Consider the following 21,767-nt stretch of genomic DNA (forward strand, 5'->3'; position numbering starts at 1 on the left):
ATTCAGTATTTTATGTAGGTTAGTATTTGGTATTTTATGAAGGTTAGTAATTGGTATTTTATGTAGGTTAGCATTTGGTATTTTATGTAGGTTAGTATTTGGTATTTTATGAAGGTTAGTATTTGGCATTTTATGAAGGTTAGTAATTGGTATTTTATGTAGGTTAGCATTTGGTATTTTATGTAGGTTAGTATTTGGTATTTTATGAAGGTTAGTATTCAGTATTTTATGTAGGTTAGTATTTGGTATTTTATGTAGGTTAGTATTCTGTATTTTATTTAGGTTAGTATTTGGTATTTTATGTAGGTTAGTATTTTTATGTAGGTTAGTATTCAGTATTTTATGTAGGTTAGTATTTGATATTTTTGAAGGTTAGTATTCAGTATTTTATGTAGGTTAGTATTTGGTATTTTATGAAGGTTAGTATTTGGTATTTTATGAAGGTTAGTAATTGGTATTTTATGTAGGTTAGCATTTGGTATTTTATGTAGGTTAGTATTTGGTATTTTATGAAGGTTAGTATTCAGTATTTTATGTAGGTTAGTATTTGGTATTTTATGTAGGTTAGTATTCTGTATTTTATTTAGGTTAGTATTTGGTATTTTATGTAGGTTAGAATTTTTATGTAGGTTAGTATTCAGTATTTTATGTAGGTTAGTATTTGGTATTTTATGTAGGTTAGTATTTGGTATTTTATGAAGGTTAGTATTTGGTATTTTATGAAGGTTAGTAATTGGTATTTTATGTAGGTTAGCATTTGGTATTTTATGTAGGTTAGTATTTGGTATTTTATGTAGGTTAGTATTTGGTATTTTATGAAGGTTAGTAATTGGTATTTTATGTAGGTTAGCATTTGGTATTTTATGTAGGTTAGTATTTGGTATTTTATGAAGGTTAGTATTCAGTATTTTATGTAGGTTAGCATTTGGTATTTTATGTAGGTTAGTATTTGGTATTTTATGAAGGTTAGTATTCAGTATTTTATGTAGGTTAGTATTTGGTATTTTATGTAGGTTAGTATTTGGTATTTTATGAAGGTTAGTAATTGGTATTTTATGTAGGTTAGCATTTGGTATTTTATGAAGGTTAGTATTCAGTATTTTATGTAGGTTAGTATTTGGTATTTTATGAAGGTTAGTATTCAGTATTTTATGTAGGTTAGTATTTGGTATTTTTTGAAGGTTAGTATTCAGTATTTTATGTAGGTTAGTATTTGGTATTTTATGAAGGTTAGTATTTGGTATTTTATGAAGGTTAGTAATTGGTATTTTATGTAGGTTAGCATTTGGTATTTTATGTAGGTTAGTATTTGGTATTTTATGAAGGTTAGTATTCAGTATTTTATGTAGGTTAGTATTTGGTATTTTATGTAGGTTAGTATTTGGTATTTTATGTAGGTTAGTATTCTGTATTTTATTTAGGTTAGTATTTGGTATTTTATGTAGGTTAGTATTTTTATGTAGGTTAGTATTCAGTATTTTATGTAGGTTAGTATTTGATATTTTTTGAAGGTTAGTATTCAGTATTTTATGTAGGTTAGTATTTGGTATTTTATGAAGGTTAGTAATTAGTATTTTATGTAGGTTAGCATTTGGTATTTTATGAAGGTTAGTATTCAGTATTTTATGTAGGTTAGTATTTGGTATTTTATGAAGGTTAGTATTCAGTATTTTATGTAGGTTAGTATTTGGTATTTTATGTAGGTTATTATTTGGTATTTTATGAAGGTTAGTAATTGGTATTTTATGTAGGTTAGCATTTGGTATTTTATGTAGGTTAGTATTTGGTATTTTATGAAGGTTAGTATTCAGTATTTTATGTAGGTTAGTATTTGGTATTTTATGTAGGTTAGTATTTGGTATTTTATGTAGGTTAGTATTTGGTATTTTATGTAGGTTAGTATTTTTATGTAGGTTAGTATTCAGTATTTTATGTAGGTTAGTATTTGATATTTTTTGAAGGTTAGTATTCAGTATTTTATGTAGGTTAGTATTTGGTATTTTATGTAGGTTAGTATTTGGTATTTTATGAAGGTTAGTAATTGGTATTTTATGTAGGTTAGCATTTGGTATTTTATGAAGGTTAGTATTCAGTATTTTATGTAGGTTAGTATTTGGTATTTTATGAAGGTTAGTATTCAGTATTTTATGTAGGTTAGTATTTGGTATTTTTTGAAGGTTAGTATTCAGTATTTTATGTAGGTTAGTATTTGGTATTTTATGTAGGTTAGTATTTTTATGTAGGTTAGTATTCAGTATTTTATGTAGGTAAGTATTTGGTATTTTATATAGGTTAGTTATTTTATGTAGGTTAGTATTTGGTATTTTATGTAGGTTAGTATTTGGTATTTTATGAAGGTTAGTAATTGGTATTTTATGTAGGTTAGCATTTGGTATTTTATGAAGGTTAGTATTCAGTATTTTATGTAGGTTAGTATTTGGTATTTTATGTAGGTTAGTATTCTGTATTTTATGTAGGTTCGTATTTGGTATTTTATGTAGGTTAGTATTCTGTATTTTATTTAGGTTAGTATTTGGTATTTTATGTAGGTTAGTATTTTTAGGAAGGTTAGTATTCAGTATTTTATGTAGGTTAGTAATTGGTATTTTATGTAGGTTAGTATTCAGTATTTTATGTAGGTTAGTAATTGGTATTTTATGTAGGTTCGTATTTGGTATTTTATGTAGGTTAGTAATTGGTATTTTATGTAGGTTCGTATTTGGTATTTTATGTAGGTTAGTAATTGGTATTTTATGTAGGTTAGTATTTGATATTTTACATAGGTTAGTATTCAGTATTGATGTGAGTTTGTATTTGGTATTTTAAGTAGGTTAGTATTTAGTATTTAATGTAAATTAGTATTTATATTTATTAGTATATAGTATTATATATATTTACATAGGTTTGTATTTGTATTTATATGTAGGTTAGTGTACAGTGTGTTACTGTAAGTTAGTATGTTATTACATGTAGGTTAGAACTTGTCATTTTATGCAGAACAGTATTTGATATTTGATGTAGGTCAGTATTTGACATTTACCAGGATCAGTATTGGTATGTGATGTATCTAAATGACCTCTTATTGATTTTCCTCTCCATTTCCTTTCAGGCTGTTTAGAACAAGGTCTATTTATCCAGTCCATGTATTCTAACATTGGAAACTTAAACAGATATACATACACATATAAGAAATCTCATTTCCCTTCACTCTAGTGTTAGTATCGGTTGCAGAAGCCCCATATCAATAGATCTGTAGAGAAGGTAGACCGTGTTCAATATAATAATAAGCGATATTAACCTCCAAATGCTTCTACAAAGCAGCCTGACAGTGTTGTAAATGGCGAGGCACGTTTGAGAAGATGGCTTCTGATTGAAGATGCCCTTTAAACAGATGTGCTTGGCTTAATGGAGAGTGCTCTGAGGAATGCAGGAGTGAGACAAGCCTGTCACTTTGATCTGAATAAAATTTGACACACACTGATGTTGGCCGTCAGTGTGATCACCAGAGCTCAGGCAGAGCCTTAATTACACCCTACCACACACAAGCACACACACACACACACACACACACAGGTTCTTAAAACATCCTGTAGCTAAAACGTCCCGTACACTGCCACAAAATAAGGAAATTTTAGGGGACACATTAGCAGCCAGTTTTTCATTAGCCAAAAATGACCATGCTAATTATTTTTATTGGTTGAATATTATAGTAATAATCAATAACCTGGTGCCAGGCTTTTATACTGTCAGAGCTGCTCAAAACCTTAAATAAGGGAATAAGGGTGGGGTGATGTATTGAATGCTTTTCACTGAGCCCAAGCAGCCTGACCTGTCCTCTCGGGTCCACATCCACACATGCTTTTGTGCTACTCTGCATGTACTGATTCTTTGAGCTAATTACTGCTTGTCCTACATCCAACAAAGGACCCTCATTATACCATTATTTGTTATTATGTTCAAGGGGATACATAAGCAGAGGTACATTCAACACACACCCGGCCATAACCCAGGCCTTTCAAGCATGGTACCTCATACAGTATTTATATAGACCAGTTCTATAAAAGAGTTTGTTTGAGGTGCTAAAAACGAGCCAGAGTGTGCTTTTAAACATGGTGGCGTCAGTCTCAGCACCAGGTGCAGCACGAGTATGTCTCCTAGCATCAAATTTCTGATGCCGATGAGGCAACATCATACAGAAATACAGAAATGTGAAACAGTCTCCTGGGAACTTCCCTAGTCAGCATGCATTCATTTATTATCTGTAAAAAAAACGCTGAGCTGAGAGCCTGGCATCTACTGGAGGCCTAAAGGCCTAGAGGCCACTGGACGAAGACATAGACTACTGTGAGAAAGGCATGTTGTTTCACAGTGTGCAGATAGCAGCTACATTTCCATCGAGCTTCAGTACAATTTACAAGCGATGAAAGGAAAATCCATAAAAACCAATAAGCATTTTTTGCTGGCCAGCAGCCCATTTCCATCAAACTGACTTTTTATGATAACAATGCTTCACGTAATGGTGTCATATCCATGCCAAAGAGCGTCTTTGCATAAACTTTGGTCAATAGCTGCGTTCCAAAGGCTAGGCTGCAGCCGAGGTGGGCTGCATTTCCTAGCCGCCACATCACCAAAGGCTATTCCAAAGTGAAGGACTCTTCGTATACAACCCAGAAATAGAGCCTATGCTCGGAGCGATTTGGAGACTGCATCCTTCCTGGTCCTTGGTTACACAGTTCTCTGGACACATACAATATAGGGGAAAAAAACAGCACCATGAAAATGGCAGAAAACAAAGCCTCCAGAGCAGAGTTTGTTTAAAATGTTAGTTTTTAATGATTAGAATTAGTTTCCATGATGAAATGAAAAAGCACACAAGAGGCAGGACCTTACCGGTGATGTCACCAACGCTGTTTCGTTAGACCATGTTCCATCTGAGGGACCAGTAGGCCACTAAGAAGTAGATTTCATAGGACAGTCCTACCAAGGACCTGCCCTACCTCGGCTGCAGCCAAGGCTTTGGAACGCAGGTAATGACCGAAGCTACTCAAAAGTGAGGCAACTACAAGTCTAGCGCCTCTGCTGGCTGGTTGCAGTATAATGTGTAGCTCTGCCTATCCACAAATAGCTCTTTTTTTTTTTACCTCTAAACTCTCTTTCCATCTCCAGTGTCTAATTCCAACAGTCAGGAATTGTTCCCTGTGCTAATACTGGCACATTTTGTTTTCCCCTTCCAGAAATCAGTTCTGCCATATCGTAAGAAGGCGGGGCTAAACTAGGAATGAAGTGATTGACAGGGACTAGCCAAGCTGTGTGTGTGCATTTGTTCATCTGTGTCAGCAATGGGTGCACACAAGTCGCTTCAGTGAAAATACCTGTAACTTTCTAACAAACGAACATATTGGCACGTCGTTCACCGAGGAGAAAATATCTTGTGTAGAAGCTGACAATTTCCTGTTAGCATCCACTGTTTTACTTGTTAGCTCTAGTTTTAGCTAAAGTTAATGGCAAAGGCCTGTTGCACTCTGTGCTGTGGCATCACAGGGGAATGAACCAGCAATTTGCTCCTGATTATAGAGAAAATGCTTAGACACCTACGCCGCTCAGGCAACTTTTAGCATTTTAGAACTGGTATCAGTACCGATCACAAAGTTTTCATATAGGTCTGGCCTGAATAAACACACACACTCACACACACACAGCTTTTCTCTTCCCTCCTTCCCTTCAGATCATTGCTTCAGACACAAAGAAGCTCGTTTTCTCCACAGTCGTTCATGTGGTCATTTATAAAAACGTCACTCAGTTGCTGACTCTGGTCCCTGGTGGACCGCACTCAGCGCACTCAGTCATTCTGAACTCGAACATCTCGAACATCTCCCTCCCTCCATTCTCAAATGCACAGCAGAAACCCTGTGGCAAATGAAAAATACCATTATGTCAACAGCACTCTTTAAAATAGGTGCCAAAAACCTTAGAAGAACTGCCTTTCCTGGTTCCTTTAAAAGCAACACTTCCACGTTTTTGGACATATTCTCCCCCTATCACATGCAATGCTCCCGACACTGGGAGGGTGATGGATTTTCTGAACTGCTGCCGATGCGACGTCACCAGGCAAACCAACATGCTCGGAGGAGAGCGCTGCATACCCAGCTCTGAAGCATCGGCCGGCAGACGCCATGACATGTTCTATCAGTGGGCAGTGGTGGCTCAGCGGTTAGAGCGTCGGGATATCGATAACAGGGTTGTGGGTTCAATTCCCGGGCTCGGCAAGCTGCCACTGTTGGGCCCTTGGGTTTCCATTTGATAAAAAGTAAACAGCAACACTGTCAAGAAAAAAATACAGTAATAATAAATATTTACATTGATTTCAATTGTAAAATGGGCAATTAATCACATAGACAATTTCGCCCAATGGAACGGTCAGGAGAGATGACTTGTCAGGGGCATAGGATGTAGATAACTGTTAATAATATTTGTTAGCAAGCTAACTCACGCTAAAGGAACTAGCCCGATAGCAGATAGCAAGTGCACATTAGCTAGCTTAATCTGTTGGTATCAGTTTTATATGCCAGCGTAGCAACAACACTATTATATCGTTGAACTTGCTTATATGTGATTCTAATGTAATAAATACAGTTAATTAGCGACGCTTTATGCAGATAAAAACTTCTCACCAATGATCAGTAAAAATCTTTTGATAAATTTTAAATAGTAATAAGTGTGACAGCCACATGAAGATGGGCAATTAATCACAAGCGTGATTTTAACCAATGGAACAGCTGGGGGGATAGGATGTGTCACTACACCGGCCAGTATTGGACTGTACTGATGTGAGGAGAAAGCACCATCGCAATGTAGGAACGTGCAGTAGTCACATCGCAGGATGTCCAGTGTCCCATAAGACAAATTTAATTACATGGTAAAGCTTTTTATGACTTGATGAAAAAGGAGAATCCACACTGTTCTCAGCTTTCAGGACATTTCTACCAGAAGCAGATTCTAGCTGCCCAATATTATTTATTTTACTCCAGTCTTGGATACACAGAGTGCATTATTAATGTTGTGACATGTTGGATCATTGACTTCTGGGGAAATCTGAGCGCTCCTGTATTTTTTAATATCGATATATATATATATATATATATATATATTTTTTTTTTTTTAATATTTAATATCGTAATATATATTGCCCAAAATCAACTACTGAAATTGTCAGTTTTTTTCAATATCATGCAGCCTTAGACTAGCGCTAGTATATATTAGTGGTGTCAATTGCTTAAAATGTTTTACACGTGAACCACAACAATATTCTGTAATTAATTATTATTATTGTTGTTGTTATTATTATTATTATTATTGATTAATGCTAGTGCTAGCTAGTGTGGTTGGTGTGGCCCAACAGATAACACCACTACCTGCCATGAAGTTACCACACCATGTGGGAGACTGGGGTTCGATTCCCGGACTGGGTGACTATGCTGCGCTACACCAATAAGAGTCCTTGGGCAAGACTCCTAACACTACACTGACCCTCCTCTGTAATACCAGTAACCTTACCTTATAAGTCGCTCTGGATAAGAGCGTCAGCTAAATGTCGTAAATGTAAATGTAATGTAAATGCATTTAAGTAAAAATGTTAGCTAGCATGTCCTTGGATTTATTTTTTTATTATTTTTATTTTTTTGGGGGGGGCGAATAAGTAAATAAATAATGCCTAATAAACTGTCTAGAGGTATTTGATTATTTTTCTTATAATATCTGAGTGTAGTTTCGAGAACTTTTCGAGCCTCGAACATGACACAGAAGCTCAAACACAGAAGCTTTAATAGAGAAAAAGCTTCAACAACTTTTTTAAGAGATAAATGGAGGATCAGTCGTTGGGTTGGATTGAGCTAAGTGTGTGTGTGTGTGTGTGTGTGTGTGTGTGTGTGTGTGTGTGTGTGTAAGAGAATAAAAGTTAGTTATGAGATTTAATCCATATTAAATTAAGTGTATTAAATTAAATGAGCTCAACAGTAGTGACGCTGTGTTTACATCGCTAAATAAAAGCATTAATACACCAAACTTGGTAAGAGAATTAATTTTATTATTATTATTTGCTGAAGATTAACACATTAAAGTGTGCAGATTATGTATTCAGATAATAATAATAATAATAATAATAATAATAACTTGTTCATGATCCGTTGATATCAGTGAATTACGAGTAGGTCAGGCTAGACGTTAATTCACAAGCAAGTTCACTGACTACTTCAGTTATGGACGTTTCGGTAAAGTCTCATTAAATAAGTAAAAAGGATAAAGGTATTTGTCACTGTACAGCGAAATGTGTCCTCCGCATTTAACCCATCTGGTAGTGAACACACACTCACACACACGTGTTAGGGGCAGTGAGTACACACACACCCCCAGAGCGGTGGGCAGCCAACTCCAGTGCCCGGGGAGCAGAGAGGGGCCTAGCCCAAGGGCCCAACAGCGGCAGCTTGCCGAGCCCGGGAATCGAACCCACAACCCTGTTATCGATATCCCGGCGCTCTAACCGCTGAACCACCACTGCTCAATAATATTCTTAATAACTAGTTAACGAAGTCCTCAGCCCTGGAGAGTTCAGATCCAACACACCTCGCTCTGACCTTCAGATGCTTCTGAAGGTCTTCACTACTGGGACCTGGTGTGTTAGATGGAGCTTAGATAGACCGGAGCTGAACTCTGCAGGGTGCTAGACCTCCAGGACCCCTGCTCCAAATAAACCATCCACCGTAAGGTTCTGAGGGAAAACGAAAGTGGTCCTCCAATAGCACGGTGTAGCCAAAGGGAACGGGCCACAAACAGAGCATCTCGACAGTGGAGTAAACTATCGGCATTAGTCAGAACCTCGCTGAACTTGAAAGATGAAAGAAAGAAGCAAAGTGTTATTGAGTGAGTGCTAGAGGACGGCAGAGAGAGCCGAAGGCTTTGAGCGCTAATCCCACAAGCCCTACACACACACCAGATCCTCACAGAGCAGCTCAGGCTTCCCCTCGGAGTCCACAGGATCAGCTCAACACTGATTCCTAAATGACGTCAAATTCACAGCAGCGTTTTCCTTCCCTAGCTTGCTGGTCAGGACGTGCCGGTGAGGTCTGCTTCATCGTGCGAAACGTTCGGCTAATGGTTTGGAAGTAGTTTCAGTTTTTGCAAATTACTTTTTAATTACATATTAAAAAGGAATTGGTGCTGATCCAGGCGTGTTTTATACTGCTACCGCTGGGTTGATTTACACGCCAGCTAACGGCCCCACCAACATTGCTACTGCAGTGTTAGCACAGCAGCTAACGGCCTCACCAACATTGCTACAGCAGTGTTAGCACGGCAGCTAACGGCCTCACCAACATTGCTACAGCAGTGTTAGCACAGCAGCTAACAGCCTCACCAACATTGCTACAGCAGTGTTAGCACGGCAGCTAACGGCCTCACCAACATTGCTACAGCAGTGTTAGCACGGCAGCTAACGGCCTCACCAACATTGCCACCACAGGGGATAGATAAATGATGGGATAGGGAGAGTGTTTTTTTGGGATGGGGCTCCATAACTAATGCCCAGAGGCACTAGAGGATCTTAATGTGGCCCTGCATTTCTGGCCCAAGCTGAAGGCCTTGTTTTATTAGTCCCAGTCCTCCTCCGCTAATATAGTCATAGAAATGTAAGACATTGCAGTGTTCCTCAGAATTCACATGCTTAGCATTTAATGTTTGTTAAATTATCACAAACCAACTACGAAAACCAACAAACAAACAAAAAAACAACAACAAGGTGTTCCCAAACTTTTGACATCTTGAGTGCTTATTGAGAATTTATTGAGTATTTAAGGTGTTGTCTGATGTCTAAGTAGTACGCTTGTGACTTTGGTTGGGGTGAAAGATGGTCAGATTTACTAGGGCTGGGCAATATGACGATATTTTATTGTATCGTGATATAAAATATGCTTTTCTGAGCATATCAAGAATATTGTTGGTGCTTAATAAACGCTGATCAGACTGGATCAATGAGATGAAGTGCAGCAAATCGCTGTATTCAGTACGGGAGAGGATCTAAACAGTAGTTTTTAAGAATCTGTCGGTGCTGAAGTATTTATTCAGTGATTACATGTATCTTGATAAATGTCGCGTATTGTGGTGAAAAAAAATATTAGGTGAAATAGTATTTTTGACCATATCATCAAGTCCTGCTATTTACCACCCTGTTATTTGACCTCATATTGAAACACGGCGACTCACAGAGGCCACAGATTACAGCACAGTTTTAACACTGGGACCAAAAATACATTACATTACATTACATTTACGGCGTTTAGCTGACGCTCTTATCCAGAGCGACTTACAAGGTGACTCGTATTACAGAGGAGGGTCAGTGTAGTGTTAGGAGTCTGGCCCAAGGACTCTTATGGGTGTAGCGCAGCACCCAGTCACCCAGACCGGGAATCGAACCCCAGTCTCCCACATGGTGTGGCAGCCCACAGGTAGTGGTGTTATCTGTTGCGCCACATCAACCAACCAACCAACTAATACTTCTTAGAAGTCTCACTAGATTTGTCCTCTCTCTGCGTCCTCTCAGCGCTACTTACTTCTCCGGGTTTGGCTTCTCAGGTCTTAGCTTCTAAAGTGTGTTTAGCTCAGGTTGGTTGAGGTGAGGCAGGCCAGTTTGTTTACGAGGGAGCAGACAATTGAGAGAAGAGACGGTAACCCACCCCATGCATGAGACTCTGGCAGCACTGGGCAGCTCCTTTAGCGACAGGCTGCTTCACCCCAAGTGTGTGAAGGAGGGGTATCGCAGGTCCTTCCTTCCTGCTGCCGTCAGACTACACAACCAGCACTGCTCCCAGCGGACCACATACACACACACTTTTAAACTACACACACATGTTCATGTTCAGGGAATACTATGTGCAATATCCCCCCCATGTGCAATTAAGAGTCTTTTGCTGTAAATAATATTGTTTATTGCTTTTTAAATTCTTATTTATATTGTGTATATAGTGTAAATTATTTATCTAAATGTTTGTAACTGAGTGTCTTGCTATCCCTTTCTGCTGTTACACTGGGAATTTCCCCACTGCGGGACTAATAAAGGACTATCTTATCTTATCTTAAAAGCTAGCGTTGGCTAGCCTTAACTTTTAGCTGAGTTACATTAACATTTAAGGCATGTAGCAGACGCTCTTCTCCAGAGCGACTTACAAAAGTGCTTTACTGTTTACCCAAGAAAAACCTCAGCTAGTTTGAATAGGGCTAAAAAAGATCCTCTAAGTTTAGACTCTACTAAACACAAGTCAATAAGGTGACCATAATACTCTACTTATCACCCAGGTACTCTCAGAAGAGGAGGGTCTTCAGTCTGGGTTTGAAGACAGCGAGTGTTGGACTCGGCCGTTCGGACCCCCAGGGGAAGCTCGTTCCACCACTTTGGTGCAGGACAGAAAAATCCTGGACGCTCGTCTTCTGCGGATTGTGAGGGATGGCGGGTCGAGCCGAGCCGTACCTGAAGCTGGAAGGGCTTTTGGTGAGGATTGACTTTTGACCATTGCCATCAAGTATGGATGGCTATGCTTCTCTCCATCGTCCACTCCCTGTTCCCTGTTTGCGCCCCCTAGCTTTCAGTTTGGTGTGTGCCGGGTTTTAGCTCTACTTCAGCGGACGCCGGCACAGGAAAAGCCAAGGTCACGAGGCCTGATTCCTGTTATATCGGGGGCTGCTCTCCCGTACCAACAACACCATATTCTCACCGGTCGCCGTGGCATTTTACTGCTTCACCAGCTTTGACTGGGCCTTTCACTAGCGAGTGGGATTTATGTCAATGTCAGAGGTGTAAATATGACGAGTCAGGACTGTGATGTAACAGTTTTGGGGTTTTGGAATCGCCTCGTTTTCCAGCTCTGTTTTGGTTCTGCCGGACTTTCTTTTGAAGGAGCAAAAGCAGTGTTTGAGGTTCTGGTTATTCAGCTCCGCCGAGGAAAACACGGGTTTCCATTCTAGGGCCTCTTTAGTAATTCATTAATCAGCCATTCAGCATTTTAAGCAGTAAAGGGAGCTTCCTAAAGGACAGCGACAGACTGTTTGCAACGAGTCCCAACACGGAGGAGTTTAAATGGCGGAGTCCATATCCAGACCAGTGAATTAATCCAGATGACTCATCGCAGAGAGCCACACGGGCCACCAGCGAGGGGTGGGGAAGCACAACATTTACAACTAAACTACACTTAAATCAGACTTGACTCTGTGGGGCCTCGCCGTGACTCAGCGCATGATAAATTCAGGATCAAAACACAATAATTATGGAGTGTAGCCGCGTAGGCAGCACGCGTTGTCACACAGGGGTTCAGCAAGAAGGAAATGTTTTGCAACCTTCCACGGCTCATGATGTCTGCGCTCTCACAGCTGTTGATTGGTTACGCCGTGCGGATACAGGGACCACTCCGGGAGAGATGCTATCTTTACGTTTTATCTGCTGGTTTTGCGGGTAGTTGGAAAAGGGATAACAAAAAAACGGGAGAGTGATAATTTGCCGTTTTTACACCCTCCGGGGTGACAGAATGTGGGAACGCCGCACATCTCTGTGGGCTCTGCCTCACAGGAAGAAGCCTCTAGAGATGCTGGAGGAGACAGCGTTCAAAAACAGTCATACTGAACAATTTCACACCTCCTTTGTTCCACTGCACCACAGCTCAGTTCTAGGGGGCTTTATACTAGGGGCCTAGCCCATGCCTGGCATGGTATCTGCTCCAGAGTGTCCTATTCTATTGGCAGTACTTCTCTACAGCTGTCCTGCTATTTACCACCCTGTTATTTTTACCTTAGAATGAAACACGGCGACTCACAAGAACCACAGAACCTCACAAGACTCTTCATTTGCTTCATACAAACCAATGTAAATGTCTATAAACAAACTTGAACAAAAATGACAAAAGTATTGGGACACCTGCTTTTTTGTTGCTTTTGCTGAATTCAAGGATATGAATAAAAAAGAGTTTATCCTCACTTTTGTTGGAGTAACTGTGTTTACTGTCCAGGGAAGAAGGCTTTCTACTAGATTTTAGAAGAGCATTGCTGTGAAGATTTGATTGCACACAGCAACAAGAGCGTTAGTGAGGCCAGGATGTTGGGAGATCACCACCAACCTCATCCCCAACTCCCCAACTCTTCCCAGAAGAATTAGATGGAGCCCCAGTAACACAGCAGTTCCACTGCACCACAGCTCAGTTCTAGGGGGCTTTATACTAGGGGCCTAGCCCATGCCTGGCATGGTATCTGCTCCAGAGAGTCCTATTCTATTGGCAGTACTTCTCTACAGCTGTGTGTGTGTATTTGTACATTTGCAGCAGTGGATAGTCAGCAATTGGTGCCACTCAGAGGGCGCAGGTGAATGCATGTTACACGGGGTGTCCACAAACATTTGGACATGGTGTATTTGGACATGGTCCCTGTATCCGCACGGCCTCCGTGTTGGGACTCGTTGCAAACAGTCTGTCGCTGTCCTTTAGGAAGCTGCCTTTACTGCTTAAAATGCTGAATGGCTGATTAATGAATTACTAAAGAGGCCCTAGAATGGAAACCCGTGTTTTCCTCGGCGGAGCTGAATAACCAGAACCTCAAACACTGCTTTTGCTCCTTCAAAAGAAAGTCCGGCAGAACCAAAACAGAGCTGGAAAACGAGGCGATTCCAAAACCCCAAAACTGTTACATCACAGTCCTGACTCGTCATATTTACACCTCTGACATTGACATAAATCCCACTCGCTAGTGAAACTAGCTAAATTGATTGGTCACCACATGAAGCTGAACTGACCATCCATTATTACAGTGGCCAGGCATCCATGCTTTTTCACTGTTCCACCCACACTTCACTCTGCTAGCATATTAGCGCTGTGGCATAGGCAGAAATAGTCCACGCGCGCTGCATCCTAAACAGACAGCCTCATCTTCCTAGAATATGAGGAACGGGACATGAGCCATCCTCCTGCCACGCTGCCACCCACAGAGCCGGCCATCGTCCGCGAGCAAAGTGTGTGTGTGTGTGTGTGTGTAGGGTCACAGTAGAGCACACACGGCCAGCCAGACTAATGCCTGCCTTTGATATCTAGTTCCTGGGGGAGACAGAACTTGCACACACACACACATACATACACACACTTATCTTAAAAGGGGGATCTTCAAAGCAGCCCGCCGCACACAGTCATTTCACATCCCCCTCTATATGTGAGAAGACAACACCTGCAGAGCAAGCAAGATGAACCCTAAATGGCACGGGGGACTCCGGGAGCACGGCAGGGTGCTCGGCTAACAGAGGCATCAGCATCTGAGCTGAGCAGTTCTGTAGTTTAGCCGAGGCTCTCACTGAGATTAAAGACATTAAAAATGCTGGATGAAATGGTTATTACATTACTGAGGTATGATTGAACTGTGGCTTTCACCGTTATTCGATTAAAGTCCATTACTTGAGAAGAAAGCATCGATTAGCGATACCTTCTTAATGAATCTGCAGTGATTAACTGGCAGCATGTGTGATGATTATGCAGGTCTGAAATTATCCTCCATCTCTTGGGGTGGTTTTTTGTGTTGATTGCCAGGTCTGGATTAAGCCTAAACCCACACTGTGCCACATAGATCACGACTAGGCATAATCCTAAATCTGAAGAACCGGCCTGCAGTGTTTTTATTGTCTTAAAATGGACCCTAGAATGTCCAGCTATACTTTTCTTGGTATACTGAATAATGGGAATTCAGTACACAGACTCAAACACTGCTGTCCTTTCTCTCCGCTCTGAACCAAAACAGAGCTGGAAAACGAGGCAATTCCAAAACCCCAAAACTGTTACATCACAGTCCTGACTCGTCATATTATATTTACACCCCCAAAATATACATAAACACGCCGCCGACTAAAGAAATCTCTAGTCAAAGCGAGTATAACCGTAAAATGGACCAAAAAAAAAGGACAAAAGTATTGGGACACCTGTTCATTCATTGTTTCTACTGAAATTAATGGTATTAAAAAGAGTTGATCCTGCTTTTGTTGGAGTGAATGTCTCTACTGTCCAGGGAAGAAGGCTTTCTACTAGATTTTGGAGGAGCATTGCTGTGAGGATTTGACTGCATTCAGCGACAAGAACGTTAGTAAGGTCAGTATGTTGGATGATGATCACCACCCCACCTCATCATCCCCAACTTTCCAGCTCATCCCAAAAAAACTGGATGGAGCACCAGTAACACAGAAGTTCCACTGCTGTTCTTTTAGCAATGGTGTAAAAGAACCACTTTTGGAACCATTACATTGTGAAGAACCTTTACCTTGACCTTTACATCAAGTGAAGGTTCTTTAAACCTTTAAAACTGGGTTCTTCACACTCATACACAGACTTTGGTATCCTTGGTAGGTGTGGCACTACATGGCCAATTAGTCCAGGACAGTAAACTGGATCCAGGTCCAGGACTTGTAGCACCTTAAAAAATGTGGCCTAATGCTACTTTGTTCTTCTCTCTGTTAATAGCGCTCCCTTGTGGACAGTCTTAAATAAGTGACTTAATATGAGAAATACAACCTGGCATCACACCTGAAATGTCACCATGCTACTAAACGACTGTACATACCAACACATGTTAACCTGTACATCCTTGTTGCCGTAGGCCCCCAGGTTTTTATCAACAAGTGGTATTGCGACCGAGCGCCATGGCAACCACATCTCCAGTGGGTGGAGACAGACGTGCATGTAGGTGTTGTCTGGCTGCAGATTAAAGACATGTTTTATCTTCCTTATACTAGATAACAGTTGCGTATCCTTTGTTTCGCTGGGCAGCTAGCTTTAGCTAGCTAATATGTTTGCTAGCATCTCACCATTCTATGCCGTAAGTAACGCATCTGTGTATTTAGACATGCTGGATGTCTGCTTGTTGCTTACGATGAGTGGTCGAGTGGTCATGCAATTTCGTCAGACCCCTTATCGGTCCACTGGGCAGATAGCTTTAGCTAGCTAATATGCTAGCTAGCATCTCACCATTCTGTGCCATAAGTAACGCAACTGTGCATTTAAACGCACTGGACGTTTGCTTGCTTCTTACGATGAGTGGTCGAGTGGTCGTGCATGTGTGGTCAACAGACCCCTTATCGCAATCGCCAACCCGCTTGCGCTGGCTTCGGTAACTGTAGCTAATGAACCACACTTCCCACAATACCACATCACCAATCACTTTGGCATGTACAGGGTGGGCCATTTATATGGATACACCTGAATAAAATGGGAATGGTTGGTGAGATTAACTTCCTGTTTGTGGCACATTAGTATATGGGAGGGGGAAAACTTTTCAAGATGGGTGGTGACCATGGCGGCCATTTTGAGATCGGCCATTTTGGATCCAACTTTAGTTTTTTCAATGGGAAGAGGGTCATGTGACACATCAAACTTATTGAGAATTTCACAAGAAAAACAATGGTGTGCTTGGTTTTAATGTAATATCACCAACCATTCCCATTTTATTTAGGTGTATCCATATAAATGGCCCACCCTGTATAGCGAGTTGACCATAGCTAAGCATAAATTTGAGCATGGTCATGTTTCACGCGTGAGGCACAACAGAGTATAATAAATTATATTGCTGTAAATGATGGCAGCTATGCTTTTGGTGATGTAGTATATTTACATCCACTTTCGTACAGATCAAAGAGTAGAAAAACAAAGAAATACTAAATCAAAAATGATAAAGAAATACAAAAATGGGAAAAATATGAATCGTATAATATATGGCTGTATTAGTAATATGAATTACTAATACAGCCAATAGTCACAGCTCTAGACTGACCATTCATAATAATAACAATATTTAATTACAGTCTTTCTCACAATTGCTTGATGAAGCCTCTGACCATGAGAAGCAAACACAGCAAGGATGGCCGACAAGTGCCAGATATCATGACTGAGTCAGATAGCATAGTAAATATCATAACAACAACAGAAGGAGGCGTATGAGCCATATGTTGAAGCCATATGTTGCATCATCAGGACAGGACTGAGAGTTCAAAGTTGGGAGCTGTCTTCTCCAGAAGCTGCCGATCACCAAATTCATGTAAGCTATTTACAGTCCATTTAATGTCTATGGTTAATCACTAAACATCGGCCAGCAGAGCATCCATTATCCAGACCAGTTACCTCTCCCATTCATGACCAGACCCACCAGCATTGGTTTACCTCCCCAGAAAAATCCAGGTTACCAAAAGTGGCCTATAACCAACCCCGCAAAAAAAAGAGAACTACAGGCTGTGCAGGTATGTCTACTTCTCTCAATCAGTGGGGAACATACACAGATCAGCCAGAACATTAAATCTACCTGCCTAATATTGTGTAGGTCCCCCTTGTGCTGCTAGAACAGCTCTGACCCCTACAAGACCTCTGAAGATGTCCTATGGTATCTGGTACCAAGACATCAGCAAGCAGCAGATCATTTAAGCCCTGTAAGTTGTGAGATGGGGCCTCCATAGATCACATCAATAAGCCTTATTAACCTTGTATCCAGCTCATGACCAGCTTATGTCCCTCCTTGAAGCACTTTTGGGAGGTACTGACCACTGCACTGGGAACTGGAAACACCACATAAGACCAGCCTGTCGTTTTGGAGATGCTCTGATCCAGTCGTCTAGACATCATAATCTAGGTCTTGTCAAAGTGGTTCAAATCCTGATGGCAATTTTCTTGCTTCTAACACATTTACCTTTAAAAACAAGGACTGACTGTTCACTTGCTGGCCAAGTGTATACCCCTGGGACTAAGGCCTGGTGATGTACTCTGCTATAGTGATGAAAACACATCGTTTTAGTGTTTATAAGAAATGCGTGAACTTCAGCAAGGGGACATTTACTGCTCAGTGCTGCAGTGTGAAGATTCTCCAGCAGAGGGTGCTTGTCTGGATCATTTAGATAGATAGATAGATAGATAGATAGATCACTTTATTTATCCCACAGGGAAAGTCAGTTTTTACAGCAGCAAAATCAAACAAGAGAGCAGCATGATAGAGGCATAAAAGCGTAAAAAGTGATTGTAGTGCAGTAATAATTACATTAATATAATGTAATATACAGAATGAATTATGTGTAATGTAACAGTGCAGTAACTACATTAATATAATGTAGTGATGTAAGGCATCCTGGGGTATCATTTAAAAACAAGTAACAGCCGTGAATTAGCAAGAGCACATAAACCACAAGTAACCTTTCTATTAAAAACCTATATTTTCACTTTTCCATTAAAAATATAGGTTTCCAATGAATGACCTCATTAACAAGTGTTCAGTAACGGAAGCTCAAACTGAAGCAGCCCACAGGCTAGAAAGTAGCAGTGCAGAACTACAGACCCCTCTAATTTAAACCCCTCTAGAACTAAAGACTGCAGAGTTAAAAGAAGTCAACAGCAAGGCCTCGGTGCACCCCTGCTGCCCAACTCCATCTCCAAATCCAGTCCGTCTGGCTCTATACTCCTGAACGCTGCAGGAAGAACTAGCCTGCCATGAAAACTTAAACACGCCTTCACTTTAAGCCTCTCCTGCTCCAGCTTAGCATAGCGTAGCGTATGATAGCAGAGGTGCATCGAAATGGGAATCCTGGGCTTCTGCATGATTAGCAAAGGCCCTACATACAAAACATCGTCCAGAATACAACTAAATCTAAGCATAAATGTAATCACCAATCACCAAATAGCACCATAGGGCCAAAGCTGGGCCCACGACTTCCAATGAACCGAAGCAACCAGACCTGAGCAGAGTTCCCAGCAGATACTCACGGTTTTGAAGTCCCGGTGGCTGCACTCCTGACCCTGGTAACGGCAGTAGAGCATCATCTCCTTCAGGTCGTGGCCCACTCGCTCCGTAAACTCGCGCATGCTGAAGGGCTTGGGCCGGAAGTTGCTGAAGTTGGCTTTCTCTGTGAGGAAGGTCAGAACGTGGGGCTCAGCCAGGTGTGGCTCAGGGATCTGCAGGTGCACGTCCAGCAGGGCCAGCAGCTCTCCGGCGTGGTACAGGTCGTTTCGGCTCAGCCGCGTGAAGCGGTAGGCGTTGAGGTTGCAGACGGTGACGGCTGGGAAAACCAGGCTGCCGGACACCACAGCGTCCACGCTGGTCACGTGGGGGTACTGGAGGAAATGGGCCACCCGCTCGGCACTCTCCAGGACCAGCAGCACCAGGCAGGCCAGCAGGGCGGCGCTCCAGAGCAGCCGGCGTAGGGCGGAGCGGCGGGACGAGGAGGACGCGTGGGGGAAAACGAAGCGCAGGCCGTGCAAAGTGGTGCGCTGGGCGAACGAGTCCCAGGATGACGGGCCTCCGAGACTACCCATAACCCCGCTGTCCGTCTCATGGCTGCCCTCACTGCCACAGCTGTCCTTTAGCTCCATCATCAGTGCCAGTGCATTTACACACACACACACCTGCAGGGAACAATGTGTGTCAGTGCAGTGCAGTTTGCAGTATTTGAATAATGGTAATGTACTGTAAATTAGGACTGTCACGATTACCCAATTAAACTCAATTACTCGTTAAAAAATGATTAAACAAGCTTTTAGTGAATGGGCAGTGATTAGTTGGCAATTTGCATATGATTATGCATATCTTAGTCTCTCTTACACAGCCTCACTTATGTTAATGAGTAGATGCACAAATTTTCTGCCATACAGTCTTTTTTAAAGATGTCCCAGTTAATTTTTTTTCCAATACATGCTCCTGAAACTCTGGCTCAGTTAATCTTCTAAATAATCAGCAAACGGACATCAAAGTGTTGGCTCTATCATCAGGAGGTCATGAGTTCAATCCCTGGTGATGCCACAGCCACCCTTGGCCAGTAGTCCAAAAAAGCACCACTGGATTCACTCTCTATTGTCAGGAGGTCATGGGTTCAATCTCAGGCAACATTGTAGCCATCTGTGGACTGAAGTCGTGATTTTTGTCGGGAGGTCATGAGTTCAATCTCCAATGAGGCCAGGGATCCAAGAGAGCACAGCTAACCTCTCTTTCTATTGTTAGGAGGTCATGAATTCTATTCCTGGTCATGCCACAGCTATCCACAGCCAGGAGTTTAAGAGAGCATGACTAGCTTTGCTCTCTGCCATCAGGTCATGAGTTAATTGCCTGGTGATGTCATAGTCATCAATGGCCAGGGGTTCAAGAAAGCAAGACTGGCTTCACTCTTTATTGTCAGGAGGTCATAAGTTCAATCCCTGGTGATGCCACAGCCACCCGTAGCCAGGATTCCAAGAAAGCACAATCGGCCTTGCTCTCTATTGTCAGGAGGTCATGAGTTCAGTCCCTGGTGATGATGCAGCTATCCACAGCCAGTGGATCCAATAGAGCACTCTCTCTATCGTCAGGAGGTCATGAGTTTAAAGCCTGGTGTTTTCACAGCCATCCAAGGCCAGGAGTCTAAAAGAGCACCACTGGCTTCGCTCTCTATCGTCAGGAGGTCAGGAGTTCAATACCCAGTGTACCACAGTCATCCGTGTCATCTTTGCCTTGCTCTCTCTGGCATCTTTTCCACCATCATCAGCCAGCCTTCCTCCTTCCTGCTGGTGGGTGAAAATGACTTTTGACTAAATTAAGGAGAAAACTGGGAATAATCCTCAGGACCTCAGTCGTTAGAGTGCTGGGTTATTAAGCACAGGGTTGTGGGTTCAATGCCCAGGTCCTTTGCTACGGGCTGCTGTAGCATGGCTGACCCTGTGCTCTGACCCTGGCTTTTTAAGCTGGGAATAAGCCAGGTATTTTATGGGACTGTACAAGTATTAATGACAATCAAGGTACATTACATTTAATAAGTAGATAATCAACATGTTACTTAATGACCAGTAGAATTAGCAGTGACAGCCCAGGTAGAAATCAATACACTGGCAGTGTTAAAAAAAAAAAGGGAGTGCAGTTAGGATGTGCTGATGAACACAAATATATACAAAAATACGGCATACTCATACAGCAGACATAGGCGCCACTGTCATGCAAAAACCTTGGATTTCCATTTTAGAGGTTTTCACTTTTTGAGACAATGTAAATCTGGCTGTTGGAACAATTCAGTCCAAATTTTATGATAAATGGACCAATAGAAATGCCCCGAAACGACTGGGATTGGAATCTTTGTTTTCATTGACTTTCAATGAAAGTAATTCATAGGCAGGCTGGTCTGCACTCATTGTGGGCTTGCTGGTCTCATTTGTATTACACTTCATGCAGAATAATCTGTATTAAAACCAGTACTATATTTGCTCCAGTCTGATGAATGCTGTTCGGTACCCAGGTGTGCTGAATTGAGGGGCTCATATTGAACAACTCGATGTAGAACAGTGTACTGCGACACTCCTACACTCCAGAGAAGTCCAGGAGTGTAACAGCAGGACTTCCTGCTTGAGTTTAAATGTCTTTGCTGGAACCTCCAGTCATGGCTATCACCTTTTCAGGTAAACAGGACAGACAGATCCCTTAAAACATGCCCAAAACATCAAAACACACACACACACATCAGTCACACATCCACAAAGGATATCATTAACGCACAGAATGTTAAATACAGACACACACACACACACAACCTCCAACACACACTCCAACCAGTGTTAAATCAGAGCAGTACTTTGTGTCATCAGTTTTACAGCCATGCCAAAGGCATCACTGAACACACACACACACATTTGTGGTGGAACGACAGGCATGGATGAGGCTGGAGCTGGAGACAGTGAGTGACGCTGATGTGCTCCTGAAAGACGACACATGTGACA

The 21,767-nt window shown here is 41.5% G+C and overlaps 1 protein-coding gene across 1 annotated transcript in view; it reads right to left on the reverse strand.

The window, feature by feature from the left end:
• Positions 1-21,767, reverse strand: part of asic2 (acid-sensing (proton-gated) ion channel 2) — a 623,897-nt gene that overhangs the window by 599,847 nt on the left and 2,283 nt on the right. Inside the window, exon 2 of the mRNA XM_072693188.1 lies at positions 18,798-19,436. Coding sequence (XP_072549289.1) covers positions 18,798-19,406 — 609 coding nt within the window. The 5' untranslated portion in view covers positions 19,407-19,436. The remainder of the gene's footprint in view (positions 1-18,797; positions 19,437-21,767) is intronic.

Source organism: Salminus brasiliensis, chromosome 12 (assembly GCF_030463535.1).
Source record: "Salminus brasiliensis chromosome 12, fSalBra1.hap2, whole genome shotgun sequence".
NCBI classification, from domain to species: domain Eukaryota; kingdom Metazoa; phylum Chordata; class Actinopteri; order Characiformes; family Bryconidae; genus Salminus; species Salminus brasiliensis.